The sequence below is a fragment of the Ambystoma mexicanum genome, chromosome 5q (assembly GCF_040938575.1).
Source record: "Ambystoma mexicanum isolate Mex_15411 chromosome 5q, UKY_AmexF1_1, whole genome shotgun sequence".
Taxonomy (NCBI): Eukaryota; Metazoa; Chordata; class Amphibia; order Caudata; family Ambystomatidae; genus Ambystoma; species Ambystoma mexicanum.
In genome coordinates this window covers 689,829,959-689,851,719 of record NC_090933.1, presented here as the reverse complement: position 1 = coordinate 689,851,719, position 21,761 = coordinate 689,829,959, and the positions used below count along the sequence as shown (strand labels likewise).

General features: G+C 44.6%; 1 protein-coding gene across 5 annotated transcripts in view; it reads left to right on the top strand.

The window, feature by feature from the left end:
* The window catches only part of CPA6 (carboxypeptidase A6), a 1,211,288-nt gene that overhangs the window by 966,961 nt on the left and 222,566 nt on the right, over positions 1–21,761 (top strand). For all 5 annotated transcript variants that reach the window (XM_069621150.1, XM_069621152.1, XM_069621153.1 and 2 more), the window contains exon 5: positions 14,757–14,858. In XM_069621150.1, the coding sequence (XP_069477251.1) occupies positions 14,757–14,858 (102 nt within the window). The remainder of the gene's footprint in view (positions 1–14,756; positions 14,859–21,761) is intronic.

Genomic DNA, 21,761 nt, shown 5'->3' with positions numbered 1-21,761 from the left:
ATATTCTACATAGCCCACTTACTGGGGATTACAACCAGGATCTGGCCTTGGTGAATGGGATTTACCTCATCATCCTGGCATGGATGGCATTACATGGCCTGTGCCTGAATGATGACAAAACAGAGCTTATCATCCTGGGAACCACACCAAACACCAACAAACTTGGCCATAGATACACGTCCTTCAACATAGATGGCAATTCCATTAAGGTAATGAAGGGGATTAAAACACTAGGTTTTTACCTTGACTCTGGCCTTACTATGACAAAACAAGTGAATGCCATGGCATCCGCCACGGTTTACACGTGTAAACTGATCAGATCAGCTAAACCCTTCCTTTCAACGAGCAGTTGCACCACATTGGCAAGAACACTTGTGCTCTCCAAGTTGGACTACTGTAATGCTCTGTACCTTGGAGCAAACAAATACATTACAAAGAAAATCCAAATACTCCAGAACAACGCCTTGAGAGCGGCGCTAGGAATATCTAAAAAAGAGCATATCTCCTCAGAGAGGAGAAACAATAACTGGCTATCCACTATTGACAAAATCAAACTCAAAACAGCCTCCCTAACGTTCAAATCCCTCAACAACGTAGCACCTCTCTATCTTACAGAGAGGTTTAACAAAAGACAGACCATCAGACTGACCAGAATGGCCTACTCTAACTACCTAACAGTTCCCCAATTCAGACGAGCCACCATAGGCGGCAACAGCTTCCCGGTCAAAGCCACCCAACTATGGAACTCTTTGCCCCCGTGTCTAAGGGAAAACCAAACATGCCGACACTTTAGGTGCAATCTTATCAACTGGTTTAAATCTAATGATCTCTAAAACCCTGACCTTAGAGAGAAGGCCTTCTTACTTCTCCTGCCCAATATCAGCCCCTTGATCTCCTTTCCTTCCAACCTACCTTCATGACCTTCATCGCCTGATATTACCCTCGTGAAAAGTGCCTACCGTGCCTCTCTCACTACTTTTGTATCCTGTCACCCTTGCAATGCCCTTTTCTATAACCTATTTTTTCTTTTATGTAATAAGGATGGAATTTGTAAATATTGTAAATTCCTTTGTGAAACATTTTTTTTTTTACACTGTATATTCTTTAAGTGATAAGTATGTATCTTGTAAATGATGTAAAACTCCTGTAACCATTCTGTAACCTGTAAGCTTAAAATATCCTTGTCTTCACGCCCTGATACCTCCGGGTCTGGCACGCGCTACAAATAAAGAAAGAAACAAACAAACAAACAAACGGAGAGATGAGGTTTCCCTGCTTATAACAACTCCTATACTAAACATTTGTTTTCTCTGTAAATACTTGAAAATCAAGTTTAATCAAGAGGTGTCCTTTGAAATTACTGTAGCCAGATTGCACATTCCTAGAGAGGATCGTCAATGCAGGCTCTGTGGGGAGGCAATTAGCGAAACCACAAGGCATCTTTTGGTTGACTGCGAAAGCCATAGTATCAATTCGTAGGAAGACCTTAATGGCCTATAGCTATTTTAACAGAAAACAGATAACTTGCAAACACATCTGGTCACATTATATGACTTGTAATGATCATAACCTGATATTCTACCTTAATGAGCTTTGGGAACTCATTCTTAGTATCTCAGATGATCTTACCAACTACTAGAAGTACCCAATTTACACCATATGCTTGGGGTAATCAGGATAGACCATTGCTGCACATTCAACATGTTAATCTTGATTTGCAATGTTATTTTGTCTGATACTAACATCTTTTATATTTTTTGTTTTATCTGACGTTTGCTCATTGATTACTGTAATTGCAAACATGGATTGTTGACTATACTGCCTAATAATTTTTTTAAGGATCCCAAATATGATTCCATTAAAGGGGGGGGTCTAACCCCTTATATAGTCACCTTGCTACAGCAGATTGTTCCATCCCATGCCTTCTATAAGGTGCCATTCCTAGCTGTTGTAACAAGGGTTATTTCTTGCGATGCCAGCACCCAGAGTGCCTTTTCTGCAGGAAGTTAGGGTGTGTCTCAGGAAGGAAAGGAAGTGAGGACCTGTCCTATCCAAGATGGCGTGGCCTCTCTCCAGTGCAATGCTCCTCTCATTGCTACACTGTTCTACCCCTTGTTCCTTCTCTGTCTCAAATCAAAATGACTCGAGTAATTATCTTCTTGGTGTGACTTCTCCATTACGAATAGTCTGTTGGTCTGTTTTTCCTACTTTCTCTGGTGATGGCATTCAGGTAGCCACTGCACAATTTAAATCGACGTCACCCTCTGATGCAATTCCCTTAGGGATACTGAAGGAGATTATGCCACACATCATGGTATGGATCACACAAGCAGTCAATCGCTCTTGCTCCTGCGGTGGTATTCCTGTGGAGCTGAAGCAATCAGTGTTCATTCCCCTCTTGAAAAAAACTTCCCTGGATCCCTCTGTACTTGCATATTTTTGCCCTAATTTCACTCCTCCCTTTTCTTCATGAATCTGCTAAAATCACTGATTTCTCCTCTTCTAACCTCCTTTCTACAGCACTCTAAATTTCTAAATTCCTTTCAGTCTGGCTTCCGTCCTGGTCAGGGCACAGAGCGTGTGCTTGTTTTGGTTCTTGGTGACCTTGCCTGACTGGCCGACTGGGGCGGGCGGGTTGGAGCCCTGATTCTTTCAGATCTATCAGCAGCATTTGATACAGTGGACCATTCCGTGCTGCTTAACTGCCCCTCTCCCTGCCCGGCCTCTCGGGACAGGTCCTCTCCTGGTTCACATCCTTCCTAGCCGACTGGAGCCAGACACTAACACTTTCATTCCCTTCTCAGCTCTCTCTACTCTCCTTTCATGTGGGGTCCTCCAGGGGTCTGCCTTGTTCCTGGGTCTCTTTAACATCTATATTCAGACTCTGGTTTTGCTCATCCACTCCCATGGCTTCAAGCGTTACTCCTATGCTCATGACACTCAGATCATCATCAGGCTGGACCCTTCCAAGCCGGACAGCGCATCTCAGTTTAGGGGTTGCCTGGCAGCAGTGGGTAATTGGATGGGCTGCAATTGGATGAAGCTGAACGGAGACAAGATGGAGGTACTGGTGCCCCCCCCCCCCACATATTCTGCACCCTACTCTGTCCTATCTGTTCTCTGCATGGTGTTTGACCTTCTTGCCCCCTGAGCTTTTTTCCCGCCCTCTGCCAGTGTCTGAGGTGAAGAACCTAGGTTTGAGGTTCATGTCATCCTTGTCCACCGTAGCACAGGTTACAGCCATCTGTAAGACTGGGTTTTTTCAAATTGAGAATTCTTCGCAAAGTCCTGCCATTACTTCCCGCTCACCTTTGATCACTTGTAAAAGCCTCTCTTGTTTTGAGCCCGCTGGATTATTGCAACTCCCTATTCCTTGCTCAATCTCTCTATCTTTTCCGTCGTCTACAGCTGTACAGACACTGTTTATGGTTCACACATATCTCCGGTTCTCTGCTCACTCCACTGGCCTCCGGTGCAGCAACGGGTGCAGTTTAAGTCCCTTTGCATCGTCCATTGGGCCTTCTACGATCAAGGGGCAGAGTGCTTGCAGGAAACATGTCATCCCTACTTGCTGTCTCACCCGCTCTGCTCTCAGGACACATGTCTACTCCCTGTACCTCGCTACCATTTACAGCGGGTGGGCAGCCATTCCTTCTCTGTAGCAGCGCGCATATTATGGATTGCCTTGACGTTCAAACTTCGGACTACGAAAGATAATTTTTCCTTTCGATGTGCTTTAAAAACTTACCTGTTCTAATGGCCGTCTTTCCTGTTGTATTCTTCAGTGTCAAGATGCCTCTGGCAGGCGCGCGCTATATAAAATAAATAACATAACATAACATGTTGCTGAGGCCCCATTGAAGTTCAAAACTCCCATTTCACTCCGAGTGGAGGTATATCCTGTTCTCCTCAGAAGATGTCAAAACTGCCCAACAGAGAACAAATGGCTTCCTGGGCAAGCCACCTTCTATTGTGGGTGGAACTCCTGGGGCCAGATGCAAAACACAAATGACTGCATCTCAAAATCACATTGGGAAGCAAGTGGATAATAAGAATGGCATCAAAGTGGGTTTTTAACTGAATTTACCAATATGCCACTCTATGTAACTAGACAAAAATGTATATTTGCATTTAACCAACATACTGCTGGAGGATAGCTCAGGGGCAATGCATTTGTCTTGGAAGCAAGACACCGCAGAGCAGCACAGGTTTGAATCACAGTCCTGCACTTAGAGACCAGTCTCTGGTAATAAACGCATCATAAAAGATGCATTCATTATTTTTTACTGCCACCAGACAAATGAGGAAATGTAGTTAAAAGTACTTTGAACATACCAGCACTTTTAAAGGCAGCCCATGGCTCTTGGAACTAATTCTGATTTCAGCAGGCTGTATTAGGAATGCACATGTTATGCTGTAGGTGCTATCTTGCCAATTAACATTGCAGCTGCCGTTATGTCAGTGAGTAAGTCGAGCAAAGAATATATATGTGCACTATACTTTTTAGCTTGGACCATTTTGAAAGTGGTGCCTGTTTTGCAGAATCCACTTAATGAGACAGAAAACAAAAAAGCTCATGCTAACAAACCGCTGCAGATGGAATTCTCTGCAATTTGGCCATGAGAGATTTTGTTTCCTTCTCTTCTGATATGGCCAGGGGGGCTTTTTGAACAATTGTGTAAATCGGGGTCAGCTGCTGCTTTCCTGCCTTTAGCTCAGAAAGGATCGTGGGATTAAGAGGGCAGGAAGAACTCAAAGAGTAGAAAAGGACTGCAATTGAGTGGCAGCAATAAATACAGAAGAACCAGGACTTATTGTACTGTGTGAAGGTTGAAGAATAGAGGATGGTCGCTGGGTTAAATTGTGAACCTAAGAAGAAGCAGCAATTTGAAAGGAAGACCCATGAAGGGTGGACATTTTTATAGAGAGATTCTTGTAGGGGAGCAGGTAACAGACACACTATTTAGAGACAGTGGGAGAATGATCTGAGACAGTAGAATGAGAGTTAAGAGACATGTAGACATAGCAAACCCTGCAGGATAATAATATTAATATGAATGAAGCAGAGGAAAGAGATACTTTAAAAGCAATAGCTCAGGCTTTTGTATGCACATGATATAAGCGTTCGCTATTTGCCAGATATTGCCATCACAAAGTAGCACCCTGGGCCAAGGATGGTGGAGCTCTGGTAGAAAGTGAAGAAGGCAGACACAAATGCAGCGCACCTCCACAATTTCAGCTGTAAAGGCACAAGCTGCTCTCCCACTGCCTCGGCAGCAAACACTCACCAGCAGGGATTGACTGGGAACCAAAGGAAGCCATGGAAACATTTTTTCGAAGTGGAGCCATATTACACCGTGCCAGTTTCGGGGATTCTCCCACAAGAAGATTTGGAAAAAAATAGGGCCAACCGTGAATTTTGAAACACATTTGTCCCAACATAGGTTTTTATAACAAGAAACCTGACATAACATTTGTTATGAATGAGGAATAATATACTGAAAGCTTTATAAGAACTTCTGTACTTCAAATGGAAGTGGGGGAAATGTATGGATGGAAAGAAGGGATGCGGTGCATGGAAAGGAGGGTAAGAGGAGCAGAAAACCAGGGTTCCCACATAAACGGGCCCATGGTGAAGAGGCCCATAGTAAATCTCCAAAGGTCACTGTACGCCAGCCCACCACTGCTCACAAGGATTGTGTACTGTGAGAATCATTTGTAAGGCATACTATCATCAAAGAATGTGATGGGTGGAAGGTTATGAATTAATCCTGAACACTTCCCTTTCTATATGCAACTTTTCACACCTGTTGGCTTGGCGAAGTGGCCCTCACTCCCCCTTAACCAAACATCACTCCTACTCGGCACACGCACACCAAGAACGGGACACAGGCAGTGCGCGAGGTGCAACCTCTTTTATTGATTACCCACACGAAACTGAACCGACTTTCCCCTTCCCCCCGAACCGTCCCTCTCCCTAGCCCAATGTCACTTCCCTTCGCATTTGTGGCCCAAATGTGGAACCATCCACATAACGATGTGGAGAGGTCACGGGTCCATCACTTCACAACGTGACATCTCCCCCCTTTTTAACATGCAGAGTCAGCTAAGAACCTTTACCCCTTTTCCTCGATAAGTCTCTGAGGCTTCATGCAGAATCGTTGAGGTCTCGGGTGACGACAGAGTTCTGGTGCTCTCGCGTCGTTGCTCCCATTATTCTCTTCGCCTTCCGAAGGCTCCCCATTTCCGAGATACAGGTCGTCTGAGAACTGGTTGTCCGCGAATGTGTGCGACTCTTCCCATGGCTGGGGAAGACTGTCCACTATTTTGTTAAAGTGAGATAGATTCCTTGTTCTGGAGTGATGGTGTTCTCCACTGGCGGTTACCATGGGGCCCTTTCTATTGGTCACTACCAATCATACCGGCACGAGCGTTGGGTCCTCATTTCTCACTTTAGGTGACATACCACCACTTGGTCTCCTGGTTCAATGTCACATTCTGTTGCCCCTCGCCGGGCATCCGCCCACTCTTTCATTTTCTCTTTCTGGTCCTGGTCCCTAACTTTGGCACTTTGTTCTTGCAGTGTGGTATGGGGCAAAACATGTGCTTCCAGCATTCTCGTTCTGATGACTCGCCGAAACATGAGATCAGATGGGCTGATCCCTGTGGTGCTGTGCAGCATATGTCGATATTCCCAGAGGAGTTGCTACAGCGCCTATTCAAACAGCTTATTGACCAGGTTGGCTGTTTGCAGGACCCATTTGATGTTGGCCATAAACCGTTCCACAACCCTGTTGGCTTGGGGCCACCGCTGGGTTATCTTGCGATGTTGGAACCACATATATCGTGCAAAGTTCTCAAACTCCTGGCCCATGAATGGTGGGCCATTGTCTGACTTCAATATTTTTGGTATGCTGTAAGTTGACAGCATGTGGTCCAGTGCTGGCATGACACACGTCACCGTGGTAGATTCAATCATTTAGGCATCAGGCAATCGAGAGTGTTCATCGATTAGCACCACCACAGACATCCCATTGCGCAGTGGTCTGAAAAAGTCCACCACTACTTCTTCCCAGACTCCTTCTGGGAGAGAGGACATATGTAATTGGCTGGGTTGAGGTGGGGGAGCTACCAGTGCGCAGGTGTTGCATCTGCCAGCGATCTCTTCTACTAGCGCGTCCAATTTGGGGAACCACACCTTCTGGCGTGGGAGGCGTTTTGTGGAAACCACCCACTGCTGGCTTTCATGCGCCAGCAATACCGTGCGCTCTCTCAATAAGGCAGGGATGATAACTTTGCAGCCCTTCAAGACAATGTGGTCGTCTAGCACTGTCAGTTTGTCCTTCACCAGCTCCAAGGATTTGACGTCTTCTTACACAGCTTCTGGCTCTAGTCTGGCTTGGTGTCTGGTGTGGGCCATTCTCCCAGTTCGCAGGCAGTGGGTTACTATTGCCAGGGCTGGGACACTTTCCGATTCGTTCCTCAGGGCAGTCCACTCAACTGGCAGGGGTTGCAGGTGGTGGATGACGTAGTTGATGTAAGCGTCAGCAATAGAGGGGCCGTACTGTGTGGAGTACATGGGGTGCCGCGACAGATAGTCATCCGGGTTATGTTCCTTCCCAGGGCGATGGATGATCACAAATTTGTAATCTTGCAGGTGCAACCCTCACCTGGCGATTCTGGGGGGCATTCTTGCCTTGGGGTTGCCGAATATCATCAGCAGGGCCTGGTGGTCAGTGACGATTGTGAAAGCCTTCCCATACAGTAAGAGGTGGAAGTATTCACAGGCCCACACCAACGAAAGGCTCTCCTTCTCTGTCTGTGAGTACACCTGTCCCGTGGTCGTAAGGCTGCAGCTTGCATACGCTACAATGAACTTGCCATCCAAGTTTGCAGGGTCAGGATGGCACTGAGGCCGATCAGGATACCATCGACGATGACCTCTGTCCTTCTGTCTGCATCGAAATAGGCCATATCCTCAGCATTGGAAATGTAATTCCTGATTGTCTCAAACGCGTGTTGGCAGTCCGGTGACCATTGAAAAGGTCAGTCCTTCCGGGTGGGTAGGCGGAGAGATTGCTGACAGTGGCGAAGTCCTGCAGGTACCTCGAGCAGTAGATGGCTAGCCCCAGAAATGACTGTAGCTGCGAGACATTTGGAGGTGGCTGGGCCGTATTCAGGGCCACCACTTTTTGTGGGTCTGGCCACATGGGATTCTCGGAAAATATGTGGGCAAAGAATCGGAGGGAGGCGTTCCTGAACTTGCACTTTGTCCTGTTAAGTGTGAGCCCTGCAGTTTCCAGTGGTGAGCAGACCTTTTGAGGGGCTGCGACGTGTTCCCCTTTTGTCTTGCCAAAAACCAGCACATCGTCTGAGTAGTTCAGGCAAATAACTTTGTGTACTTCTTCCTGAAAAATCTCCGCCGCAGACGAGATGCCAAACCTGAACCATTCATAGTGAAAAAGGCCCATGTGGGTGATAAACATGGTGCTATATCGTGACTATGGTGCTTTCTCAAACTGGTGGTATCTTTTCGTGAGGTCTAACTTTGAAACCTGGCACCATGCAGCAGGTGTATCATGTCCGTTATCCGGGGTGCCTGGGGCCATTCCCTTCCTATTGCCATGTACGCCCTCCTCATGTCCACACACAGTCTAATGGAGCCATCCGGGGATTTTTTGGGACAGGTACAATGGGGGATACTAATGGGGTGGGCCCTGTCTTTGGCTCAATGACATGTTGCTTTAGGAGTTTGTTGATTTCCTCTTCCACCTGCCTCTGCATATTGATGGGTATGCCCCTATAGTGTTGTGCGACAGGATTGACCTCCGGGTTAATGAGGAACTGGACTTTCCAGTTTTTCAACTTGCCCAGCCCTTTGAAGAGATTGGGGAACGCTGCTTTGATGTCCTTTGGCCTTGCAAAGTACTTGTGGGCCATCAGCTGGTATAGTATGTGCACGAGCCCCATGTCCACTGCCGTCTTAAAATTGAGTATACAGTCACTGTTTACTTCTGTCCTAAGGACGTGCAGCTAGAGTTTGGCACCATTGCAGGAGGAGGCCAGCCAAATGCAAATCAGTCTTGGTCCTGCCACCAATGGGAGCAGTCTAGCCCAAACTGCCAAGCAACGTCCTGTCCACTCTGCACGTAAATGCAAGCAACCCCAAACATTTTACAGCCTTGTTGGCCTCATCAGTGAATTGCAGCTTTGTTCTCTACTGTGCAGTGATCAAGTAACCCACGTCTGAGCATGCTTGAGAGAATGCCTCAGACATGTACCCCTTTCTAATTGCACCATAAAAAAGCCAAGCTTCACCTAACTGATAAGGCCCCAAAAAGGCCAAAACATGTCTCGGATTCTAGTGTTTACATGCTGAGGTGATGTGGCCTAGCAGTTTGGGTTGGTCTGCTCCCACTGGCTGCCGTTTCAATCCTGATTTGCATATGGGTGTTCCCCTTCTGAAATGGTGCAGATGGGATAAATAAACAGTGCTGTTGAAGGTTGTCCAGAGCAAAGCTGGTGGTTAAGATTAATTCCAACCCTTCCACCCATCACATTTTGTGGTGGTATTTTGTCTCTCTAATTGAGAGAGGGTATTCCCAGACGTGGGTCTCTTACTCATTGTACCACAGGAAACCAAGCTTTCCATCACTGATGAGGCCAAACAATGCTGAAACATGCCTGGGATTGCTTGTGGTTCCATGCAGGGGGAATTCGGCCGAACAGTTTGATCTAATCTGCTCCCATTGTTTGCAGCTGCAATACCGATTTGCGTATGGCTAGTCCCCTTCTGAAATGGTGCAGATGGGCTTGAAAAATGCTGCTGTAGAAGGTTACCAGAAGCAATGCCAATAGTTATGAGTCATTTAACATCTTTCACTGATCAACGTTGTTCGTTATCTATATCCTTTTGCAAGACACCATGTCACGTGCAGAAGGCTAAAGCATAGAATGTTTGAAAATTCACTACTTGGTTCAGTCAATCTCCTCAGGTTTCTCTCACGTACATGGCTGTGCCTACAATCAGCCAAGCTTAATGTGAGGTCCATGTTATGGGCAAGAATGATATGATGTGTGATATACAATAACACATGTTACTTATTATTTTGAGTGGTAAAACTATGTAAATATTTTCTTTAGTACAATTAAGATTTGCAGTCTTTCAACGTGTCATCTGCAGGACTTTCCTGGCCTGCCCTATGCTTGTAGGTGCTATTGTTTTTCTAAGTGTGAAATTCTGATTGACGCCATAACTATTCACTGTATTATGAGCACTGAACTGTACCATAATATTTACACACTCATAGGTATAGCACTTCATTAAGACACATTGGCCTTTGTGATGCTTCATCACTTGGGCTGTTTCTTTATTAGTAGAAGCTGCCATGCTAGAAAATGGATTCCAGTTAATAACATTTTAATTGAGTATCCATATTAACCATGAAAGACTGTGGTCCAACGTTTCCCAGGAACCCAATTTATGAACCTAATATAAGCTTGGACCAAAAACCACAAGTGTGTTAGAGCAATTTCATAGAACTTACCATAAACCTTCATTTTCTTCATAGGACATCTAAAGACCCTATAATGAGGGCACACCAGCCTAAGGGGCTCTTTGAAGACATGAAGAACATTCATACTGTAAGCTGTATACTGCAATTGGTACATACTGTAAATTTGTAAATTGTAATTTGTAAATTGTATTACTGTATCTGGTTGCCTCCATGCCACATATGTAAAATGTCTTACCTTGCCTGTCCAATGCCCGGATACCTACGGCTTAGGCCTGCTTTACAAATGCTAAATAAATAAATAAACGTTCTTGTATGACCGCTCAGGAGTAGCTTTGGTGTCTGAGATGAATGTAATTTTACTTGAATAGAAAAGATAAAAAATATTTAGCACTATTGAAATTATTTGTATAATATTGTTATTAAAATGTTCATTGAGGTGGTTCCTTCCCCCACTTTGGAGGCAAAATGGACATGAGGTTTGCCCCCTTTTAATGCCAGTCTGGCTGTCCTCGGTTATTTCAAAGCTGAAGATATTAACCAATGCTGCCACCATGGTTGATTTCACATGGACTGAACTCCAGCACATAAGAAAATGTAAAACATATGTTATGTTATGTTATGTTATGTTATGTTATGTTATGTTATTTTATGTTATGTTATGTTATGTTATGTTATGTTATGTTATGTTATGTTGCTGGAACTTGCTGAGCGCACGTACACCCAAGGGTATCATGGCGCTGTGGCATAAAGGAAGTTTCAATAGAGATATGATTTTAAAATAGTATAGTTTTCAGTTTCTGCCGAAAGACAAGATGATCGACAGTCCTCCGAAAAGCAAAAGGAAGCTCGTTCCAAGCTTTGACGGCCACAACAGAGAAGGCACGCCCTCCTGAGCGGGCCAGCCTAAACTGAGGGACAGCCATCAAGAGGGCTGACTCGGAGCGAAGAGTGTGAGTAGGGAGTTAGTGCACAAATTTGGCTTGTAGGTACTGTGCTCCAATACCGTAGAAGGCCCGATGCACAATACACATGGACTTGAACAAAATACGAGCCGCCACCGGGAGCCAATCCAGTTGTCTCAACAAAGGGGACATGTGTGTTCCAAACTGAGGGTGAAAAATTGATCTAGCCACTGCATTTTGGAGAAGTTGCAGCCGCCTGATCAGGTAGAGAGGCTGCCTAGGTAGAGCGAATTACAATAGTCCAAGACTCTCAGAAATAGGGCAGCGACCACAGGGCTTGGCAGACTGGAGGAATAAAAGGGAGGACCTTCCGCAGGACCCAGAGTTTAAAATGGCCAATCTTACAGACCGCTGCCACCTGGTCATCCATGGCCAGGGAGGCAGTGATTGTATATCATAAAAGTAACTGACTCATCTAACTCGCTGACCCACAACATTGGAGAAGGATTGTTCTATGGCATGAACAGCACAAAAACAAACATGCTTATCCACATTGCTCACCAATAGATGACGCCCGCAGCATTGACTATTTATTTGACTCTGTGAAACAATTTGATAGGTTTTCGGATGTAGGCCGCTTAGCTCCCCGATATACGGCATGTAGAGAAGATCCAGATGAAGAGTAGCAATCGCAAGATGGTTGAGGGTGGAAGCTCCTGAGGATATTGCTTTTAAAGAGTACTTAGGAAGGATATTGAATTGTATTTTTGGTAATGGTGGTTCTCTTGATCAGGGGTGTATGGGAACCATAAGAGGCCATGGAAATAATGTTCAAGGTGATCCCATACTACACATTTTTAGCAATCTCAAACCTTTTCCTATGGGAAAATTTGGAAATACCACATAAACGAGGCCCAGGGTCCACAGGCCTACAGGGCAGCCTCCTGAGTTCCCCATAGGCCAGTCCACCCCTGCTCTTGATTCTACTGGTGCCATATTTGATGCTGTTATGCTTCTAATGTGTGGACACAGCATTTCTAAAAGTATGTGTACCTGGGGCAGGCTGCTGGAAAAACAAGAACACATGACCCACACTCTTGAGAACAGGCCTAACTTACAGTGGACGAATCTCCTAAAGTGGCTGATTGCCACAAATCACAGGCTAGCACTCTAGCGGCATTGCAGCGCTTTGAGTACTGGATGTGGCATAGTAAGATACGCGCATATAGACACAGGATGGGCAGCTTACTCGTGTGGCTGTTGAGAACCCCTGAGGGCGCATACACTAAAACAGCCATTAGCGATAAGGACGAGAGTGCGATGACAGGTCGGAAAGGCCTCAATAGGGTGTATGGATAATATTCTTTGTTATACTCGCATCCTCCTCTAGTTGACAAGAGAACAGACGCTAGCAGCTGTCAGAGGCTAGTCCATGGCCAAACTATCTGAAGAGCAGAAATGATCCCTGTGATCTGTTATTATGCTGCAGCAAATTAAATCATCTATTAGATCAATGAGCAAGAGTAAATCCTCTGAATGAGACAGCTTTCCCATTGAATTGCATGGCGTTTAGAAACATTGACTTCCTCCTAAACTAAAGGAAATTCAAGAAGAGGTGTTGCAGAAAGCTTCCCTAAGACCTTCCATGGTAAAAGCAGTTATAACTCCTGCTCAAAACCAGGTAAAGAGCTGCTAGACTGCTTGTCTTACATACAGACAACTATTCTTAATACATCCAGATTCTGAAATGGTAAGATTCTTGCCCAGAGTTCACAGTCACATCTGCCACAGGTGGTCCAGGCTGACCTTGCCCCGGGTAAATGCACCCTTGCCTATCTAAGGCTGTGGTTCATGTGAGCTTAGAGTCAGGTGCCGAGAACGAGAATCTGACTGTTGCCGCACTCGACTCTGAAGAAGCCGTTGTATCCATGGTGCAAGAGGCAGGTATGCACAATGGTGTTCCTTTTGCAATGAAATGTCCAATCCGGGGTTTTTGCCACAGCTACCTGTGAGAGCCATTTAAACCCATGGATTAAGGATGGATGTACTCTCTGTAGAAATGTATAAAATGGAGACGCATTGACCCTACTCATGGTCTGTTTCCTCTATAATGTAGATAAGGGTTGCTTCTACCAGTTTGCAACCAAGGCGGCAAAACAGAAACATTCTGGAATGTCATCCATCTCAATAGTCTCTAATGTATTCCAACAGTAATTGGATATGGAGAGGCGTTCACTTGCGGTTTCACTTCTCTATAAGTCGATGTATGCAGATCAAGCAAAAACTCAGCTTAAATGTTACAGCTACTGGGCAGAAGATATGCATGGAGATTTCTCAGATTCAGAGAGAAAGGGTGTATTTACATGTCAAATTAGTTTCTCGAAATGCTTGTTTCATGGAATCTTTAATATCTTTCATAGGACATATATTATGTCTGTGATCAACCACTGCATCGACTCTTCCCAATCCCCACAATATCCAAGATGAATTTCATAATTTTTTGTCGGCTGCCTCTTAATATCACATTTCTGGGCCCAGGTAGTGAAAGAAGTAGAGATCCCAAAAGATAAGAAAGGGTAGGGATCTCCTGATATATAAGTTATCAATTTACACGGCTGGTACTTTATTAGCCAAGCGACTCAAAGCTACCAACTAGTTGACTCCTTCTGTGTAAATGCTGTTGAATTGGACCTCTGATATGACAGCTCGAGCTGTGGCAGAGAATGAGACCCAGGTTTGTTTAAGCAGGAATGAGAGAAGTGAGAAAAATAAGAGAAATTTGCTAAGAGGTGAAATTTGATATTTCATGGATTGCTACTCCCCCCAGACACCAACCCGCTTTGAACTCCATTAATGCATCTACGCCTACTATCTGATCGTCATCTTTTTCTATGACATTAATGTTCTCCGTAATTTTACATGATATCAAGATACATGCACGTGATCTCCCTACACATCTGCTGCGACTTTCGCAGTGAGGACTAATCAGTCGCTATATCTCATGTATTCAGATGTAATTGATTTAACATGTGGGTTATAACAGGGAGCATTTTATGTTTTGGTGTATAATACAATACAGTCATGTGCTAGGCATATGAAACACTCAAGCTTATTCTGTTTTCTTAAAATAACTGTAATTTCTACACTCATGAGACGTATAATGGTATCTGCATGTACCCATGTTGCATGCGGTATGCACATTTACTATAACATAAAACCGATAAAATATGTTAACAAAAAAGTGGTTGATCCACCTTATGTTAACAAAACTCATACTACTGTATTTCTGCATCTTTTGTCATAAACCATTTGCTAATAACTACTTGTTTGTTCCCAGATCCAGGGCTGGATGCATCATATGAACAAAACCCACCCAGACCTTATCTCTATGTTTTCCATCGGGAAGTCCTATGAAGGAAGGCCGTTATACGTGCTTAAGGTAAACAAAGGTTTTATTAAAATACTGTGTGAACAGTAATGCTTACACTTTATAATGATGAATACCAACAAAATTCCTCATTGATGAATTTTGAGATAAATTGAAAATGAAAAAAGGATATGCATAGAAATAACTGAAAAAATTAACAATACCAAAACTATAGGTGTACAAATAACTTTTGCTTAAAACAACTAAGCTAAAAACCTTAAAGCAAAAATAACCCAATATTAATACATAAAAATCACAAAATCTATCAAAACAGCATCCAAAACACTTTTGGTGAGAAGCAATAGAGTTTAGGCGTTTTTTTAAAGTAAACATTGACCGATTGACAATAACTGAGTGCAAATTAAGGTTTACTAAATAGAGCTGGACGGGTTCTTCAGCATGACGAGGCATTTGCATTCTGCTAAATCAATAGATAGAAAAAATAGATTGTATAACAAATCTATTTGAACAGAATTTCCTTTTAAATGGAAGTCAGAAGTAAAATAATAAATGACTGTTTCAGTGTAATTTCATTTGTATTCCTTTATTTTCAGCCTTGATTATCATTCCCGGAATATTATTCCATATAACTGAACAAGTAATGATAGCTACAATGCAGGAAATGTAAAGGGGAGCATAAGTAAATATAAAAAGAAGGGATAGTGGGGCAGGGTTAGAGTAGGGGTCAAAAGGAAGGGTCATTTAGCAGGGGCACAGTTATGATTAGGGTAACGGAATAGGGAACGGGGAATGGAGCACATATTCACCTCAAGAGAAAGGGGGGGACGTTATCAAACAAAGTCATGAATGTATTGAAAAAATCACCATACATGTCATTTCATCATTATCACATATGTACAATAAGAAAAAACGAAATTTGACATTTTTAAGGGTCTAATATGTTCTAACAGATAATTAGCAACATTTCAGAATTCGGGGTCTTTTCCTCAATTATTGTAGATGTGGTGCTAAAACTGCATTGGAAGAAGGAGAATATGTTTATGGTGTTTCTGTCTGTGACACCGAATGTCGTAACCTGCAGCTCCGCAGCGGCGTCTGTGCAATTGTTTCGAGTTCACTATGTGGTTCACTGAGTTTTTGACCTTTCACTCTTGACGACGGATGTAATTTAAGGGTTGCCAGGGGTAGCACCTGCGGCACCTAGCTCCCTCTTTGGGTTCCCCAGGCTCTGCTCCTGTGATCTCTATTTCAGATGGAGGTCAAAGAAGCAGTGCCAGGGAGAGAGTGCACAACACAGATCATGCGCATCATGTACTTTGTGGATTGGTTGGAAGTCTCTGCAGCACAGACGTGCATCCACAGACAAGGCCTGTGTGTCTTTTGCACTGTTAAGGTATCTGCAGGCTGTGATGAATTACTTCTTGTAACATTTGTTTCTTTGATGTATATGTGGTTTTGCTAGAGCGTGCTAGAATCATCTTGCCAAAGTGCTGAATGCAGCATGGCATCAATTAGCTCTATTAAATGACCCCACTGTCACATTTGTGAATCACTTTTGGTAGGCACAATAATAAGCTTTCGTACAAACCTTAGAGCATATTCCCATGTATGCAATGGTAGCATAGACTTTCCTGGTGTATTTAAAAAATAATTTGCACAGAGCTTCACATGTCACATTGAAAAGATCCCCATTTTATAATTTAAACATCAGTATAGTGGGTTGGGCAACATATGTACTGACTGTCCAGGATTTGATTGAGTGCATGTACATTTTTTGCAAAGTAAATATTTGCTACTACCTACACGCCCCCTGTGCTTCTGGAATTGCTGCACCAATCCTGCTTTTGTCTTTGCATTCTGGGACTTGTTTATGGTGGGGGAAAAGAAAAACTACAAATTCCTAAATGCAAAAACATTGGGACCAAATGTGCATTTCCAAAACTTCATGCATAAAATAAATTCCACATTTTGGAGTTAATCTGTATGTAATCCACTATGGCAGCTCCACAATGCCCCTCGCATAATACCTTTAACTCAGTGTAAAAAGAGGGCAGTGCAACACCAACATATGTGTATGCAAATGACAATTCTCAAAGTACTTTAAGTTTGACAAATACTTTCAAAATGCAAAGGCTAGGTGATTTTCCCGGCAGCACATAGATGGCACTTAAGAGGTCCTTAGAGGTAAGAGTGGTGGCAGGGGCAGAAAGGTCATGATGCGGGCACCTGAACATGCAAGGCCCCACCTTGCACATGGTGGCCATACACTTGAGGCTGCTCTTTTCAAATAGCAGCACCTCTACATGTGAGGCATTCCCTTAAATACAATGTACTGGGCATATAAGCATTAACTGGCATTATAAGGCATTAGTAAGTCATTAAGACTGCCTTGGAATATGTTGGTACCAGCTGCACGTACGAGGCAGTCCTTTGCATATTATGACTAAACGTGGGGTGACGAGAGGTAAGAAGACTGGCGACTTATAAAGGGTGATTTTCTTTTCTATCACCGCTCAGAATGTACACCGTTTCTGCTGATGCTATAACTGGAAGAAATTGGCAGTACCAACATACAAGAGACTACACTCAGCATAGTATGCCCTCACAAGAGAATGTGGGGCTCCATTTAGCACATGATGATTATACCTGGTGTCGGAGGTTATAACTGACATACGATGGCAGTTCCTGGCCATTAAAGGCAGCACTGACAGATAAAGGCAGTACGAGGGGCCTGAGCTGTTTCTACCGTGAATACTTGTGGCCTATCAAGTCGCACCCTAGCTGTAAAGTCGTTTGTAATTAGCTATCTATTTATCGATTTCAAAGTTATTATTTTTTGTATTAGCAATGCTACTTCCTCTGATGTCACCAGGGTCAAATGTTATGTGATGTCACATCCTGTGATGTCAACGAGTGAGTTATGTCACACCAGCTACCCATGGCATTTTGGTGAATTGATGTCTTGGCGCTTGGCAAGCTCTAATCTCTAGAGTTCATCAATGTAGCAATACTTAATGTTGCTCCCAGGACCATAGGTCCTCAGAGGAGAGGTGACTGTCATGAAGTGCATCTCCTTCCAGAGGCCATGGAATTTGGGCCCGTGATACTGCCTCCGATGAGGCTTCCCATACCAAGATGGCAGCCACCATCCTCTGAATGGGTGTTTCAAGTTCCAGGTCATGGCAGGCAGTAGAGCGTCTTCTATATAGGAGCGGGAAGCATAGCTGCCGATGATTCTTATTGCGAAGGTGTTCCGACAATGCAACTGGGAGATAGGACAAGATAACAGGGACAACTCAAGCCCAGCAAAACCTACTCCCCTGTGGCACTCGGATTGCTGAAGGTGTTTCCGTGCCTCCCCTCAACCTCACCTCCAAAGAGATAGCTTGCAGTGATGCCTAAGTTACAGAACCCTTAGGGACCCATGTGCCAAACCTGCAGCAGTCCCTGGCCATAAGAAGCTAAGCCTTTGACAACTCTAGTTGTAGCTGAAGATCCATGTCTGCAAGGAAATGAAGTGTTTAACAGCTGGATTTGAGGAAAGCTAAAGGGCTCTAACCATGATGTGCTTTCCATGCTGTTGTGTTACAGTTTTGACCCAAACTTGGTTTCTACACACACGTCCTGACTTCAGCAAGGGATCCCCTTTTCCCCTTTTTCCCCTTCTAGGAAAGTCGAATCTGTGTGTGTTGTATTGTGCTGTGCAGAAATACTTAGTCCACAACTTGGCGCGCACAACATGGCCACATGCGCTCCCTTGCTTCTCTAGCTGTGTGCGCTCCCTCGCATCGTAAGTCCCCACATCCTGTGCTGTTCCCCCTCCTGCATTTCCCTTCCTTCCTGTCGCATCTCAGCCCTTCCCTCTTCGATCTATTGTGTACTATTCTGACTCTGTCTTGTGCTCCAATGTTTTTCTGGCATTACGTTGCATTGCCTGCATTCTTCTTCTAGGTTCCTATTGTGTTCTGTGCCTTGTTGACTGTATTGACTTTGTGTTTGATCTCTACGGTTCTTGATATTGTGTTGCTATCCACAGTTTGTGGCATCATTTTGCAATTGCCTGCATTCTTCACTTCTAGGTTGCCTGCTGACCTCTGTGTTTTGCTTTTGCCCCTGTATTGTATATCGGTGGGAGGCCTTCCTGGCCCCCTTCGACTCCTCTAAGACAATCATTAATGTCTACTTAAACGGCATCGTCTTGGTCGAGGGCCCTCATGCCAAACTCCTCCTCTTTGATAGATGCTTCCAGCACCTTATCAACTACCTTTCCTCTCCTGTTATACCTTCTTACCCCTCTCTGGCTCCTCTGCTGCCTGCTTCCTCTGCCACCTCTTCTGCACCCCCCACTGCTTCTCTGGCCACCCTGTTGCCTCCCTCCTCTGCCACCCCTCTGGCACTTTCTTCTCCTACTCTGACTACCCTGTCTTCTCTTCAATCCTCGTTCGCCCATCCTTGGGCACATCCAACACTTCTGCAGGGTCTGCCTCTGACCTGTACCCCTCCCCGGAAGTCCTTCAAATGTAGCAACCTGCTCCACCTCGCTACTCTCAACTCTCGTTCAGCTGTCAAACACTCCTCTGACATCTGCCGTCTCCTGGAAGAGCTTGATTTGGATGTACTTGGTCTCATTGAGACTTGGTACACGGCCAGCTCTGTCACGAGTTTTGACACTCTCCTTCCCGATGGCTACAAGATCCTCTCCGAACCCAGAACCAATCATCCCGGTGGGGGTGTAGCCTTGATTTTCCCAGAGTGGATCCCTGCTTCTATCATTCCAATGCAGCATTCCTCCTCCTTTGAATGCCTGGTCTGCAGACTCTTTATCTCTCCTGGCCTCTTTTTTACTCTGGCCACTATCTACAGTCCACCTGGCCAGGTCGCCCTCTTCCTTTCTGAGTGGGATGACCTCTCCTCCTCGCTCCTTGCCTCTACCTCTTAACCTCTGTTCCAGAGAGACTTAAACATCCATCTGGATGCTACCAGGCCTTATTTAGTACTCTTTCGCAAACCTCTGTGATTCTCTCTCTCTCTCTATTCTTCCCTCTGGCCTGACTCACTCTGAAGGGCACATCCTGGATGTTCTGATCTCCTCTGACCTCCCCTTCTCTAACCCTCTCACCACTCCTCTCTCTTGGAGTGATCACTTTCTCCTTTCTTCCCACCTCTCTCTCTCTCTTCCCCGAAGGTCAAGCCGACTCCAGCATTGCCACCTACCTTCTCGGTCATCCGACCCACAAAGCATGTGTCAGTTACGGCTTTCACAGCTACTTTCTGTCCACATCCTCCACCTTTGGCTGACTCACACCCTGACACAGTCCTCTCTTACCTTCCTCTCTTTATCTCTAACGCTCTGGATGTCCTTGCCCCTGTCACGAGGATCCGCCTGAAGCCCAAATCCAAGCGCAACTTTTGGGACGATTACAACCTCACCACCCTTAAAGGAATGGTTCGCCTAAAATTTTTATTTCAAAAATAGAGAGACAATATTAAAAAAAATATACTTGCATTTTTTTTTTTAATTCCTATGTCAAATTTTGAGCTATTCAAGCTCAAATTTTGCAAAAGCAACACATGGGCGCATCCATTTTGAGAAATGGATGCCTGCCTGTGCTGGCTTTTGCTTTTGCGGCACTAATGAAGGAAAAGCCAGCCAGCTGTAGTAAACAAAAGCTACCACTGGGTGGCTTTTCCTTCATTGGTGATATACGCGGAGGACGGGGACCGGAGACTACAGGCAGAAAAGCTGCAGCTGCATCTCGGTAAGTTCTATTTTTTTTATAAAAATAAACACTAGCTGCGTTTTTTTTCTAAGTTTTTCTAAGGCTGGAAGAGCCTAGAAAACTTAGAAATAAAACCGCAGCTTTAAAAACATTGTATTTATGTTTGCGGTCGCTTCAAAAGCGACCGCAAACATAAATACAACGTTATTGGGTTTGAAAACGCTGCAGTGTTTCTTTCCAAGTTTCTCAGGCTCGCGTTGTGTTTCTGCCTAAATCTGCTTTCCCATTTGGAGCCCTAGAGCCCCAAATGGGAAAGCAGATTTAGGCAGAAACACTGCAGCATTTAGCATTTCCCATTTGGGGCTCTCGGGCCCCCCGTGGGGAGCCCGAGAGCCCCAAATGGGAAATCAGCTGTAGGCAGAAACACTGCGGCATGTAAACACAACCGCATGTGTTTCTGCCTGCCTTGGCTTTCACTTTGGGTCTCCGGTGCTCTCCTGGGAGCTCTCCTGGGAGCACCGGAGACCCAAAGTGAAAGCCAAGGCAGGCAGAAACACATGCGGTTGTGCTTGAAAACGCTGCGGTTTTTCTTTCCGAGTTTCTCAGGCTCCTCCGAGCCGGAGGAGCCTGAGAAACTTGGAAAGAAAAACTGCAACGTTTTCAAACAAAATAACGTTGTATTTATGTTTACAGTCACTTCAAAAGTGACCGCAAACATAAATACAACGTTTTTAAAGCTGCGGTTTTATTTCTAAGTTTTCCGGGCTCCTCCAGCCCAGAAAACTTAGGAAAAAAAATGCAGCTAGTGTTTATTTTTATTAAAAGAATAGCACTTACCGAGAAACTTGGAAAGAAACACTGCAGCGTTTCAAAACACAATAACGTTGTATTTATGTTTGCGGTCGCTTTTGAAGCGACCGCAAACATAAATACAATATTTTTAAAGCTGCGGTTTTATTTCTAAGTTTTCCAGGCTCCTCCAGCCTTAGAAAAACTTAGAAAAAAAAACGCAGCTAGTGTTTATTTTTATAAAAAAAATAGAACTTACCGAGATGCAGCTGCAGCTTTTCTACCTGTAGTCGCCGGTCCCCGTCCTCCGCATACAGCACCAATGAAGGAAAAGCCACCCAGTGGCAGCTTTTGTTTACTACAGCTGCCTGGCTTTTCCTTCATTAGTGCCGCAAAAGCAAAAGCCAGCACAGGCGGGCATCCATTTCAAAAAATGGATGCCCCC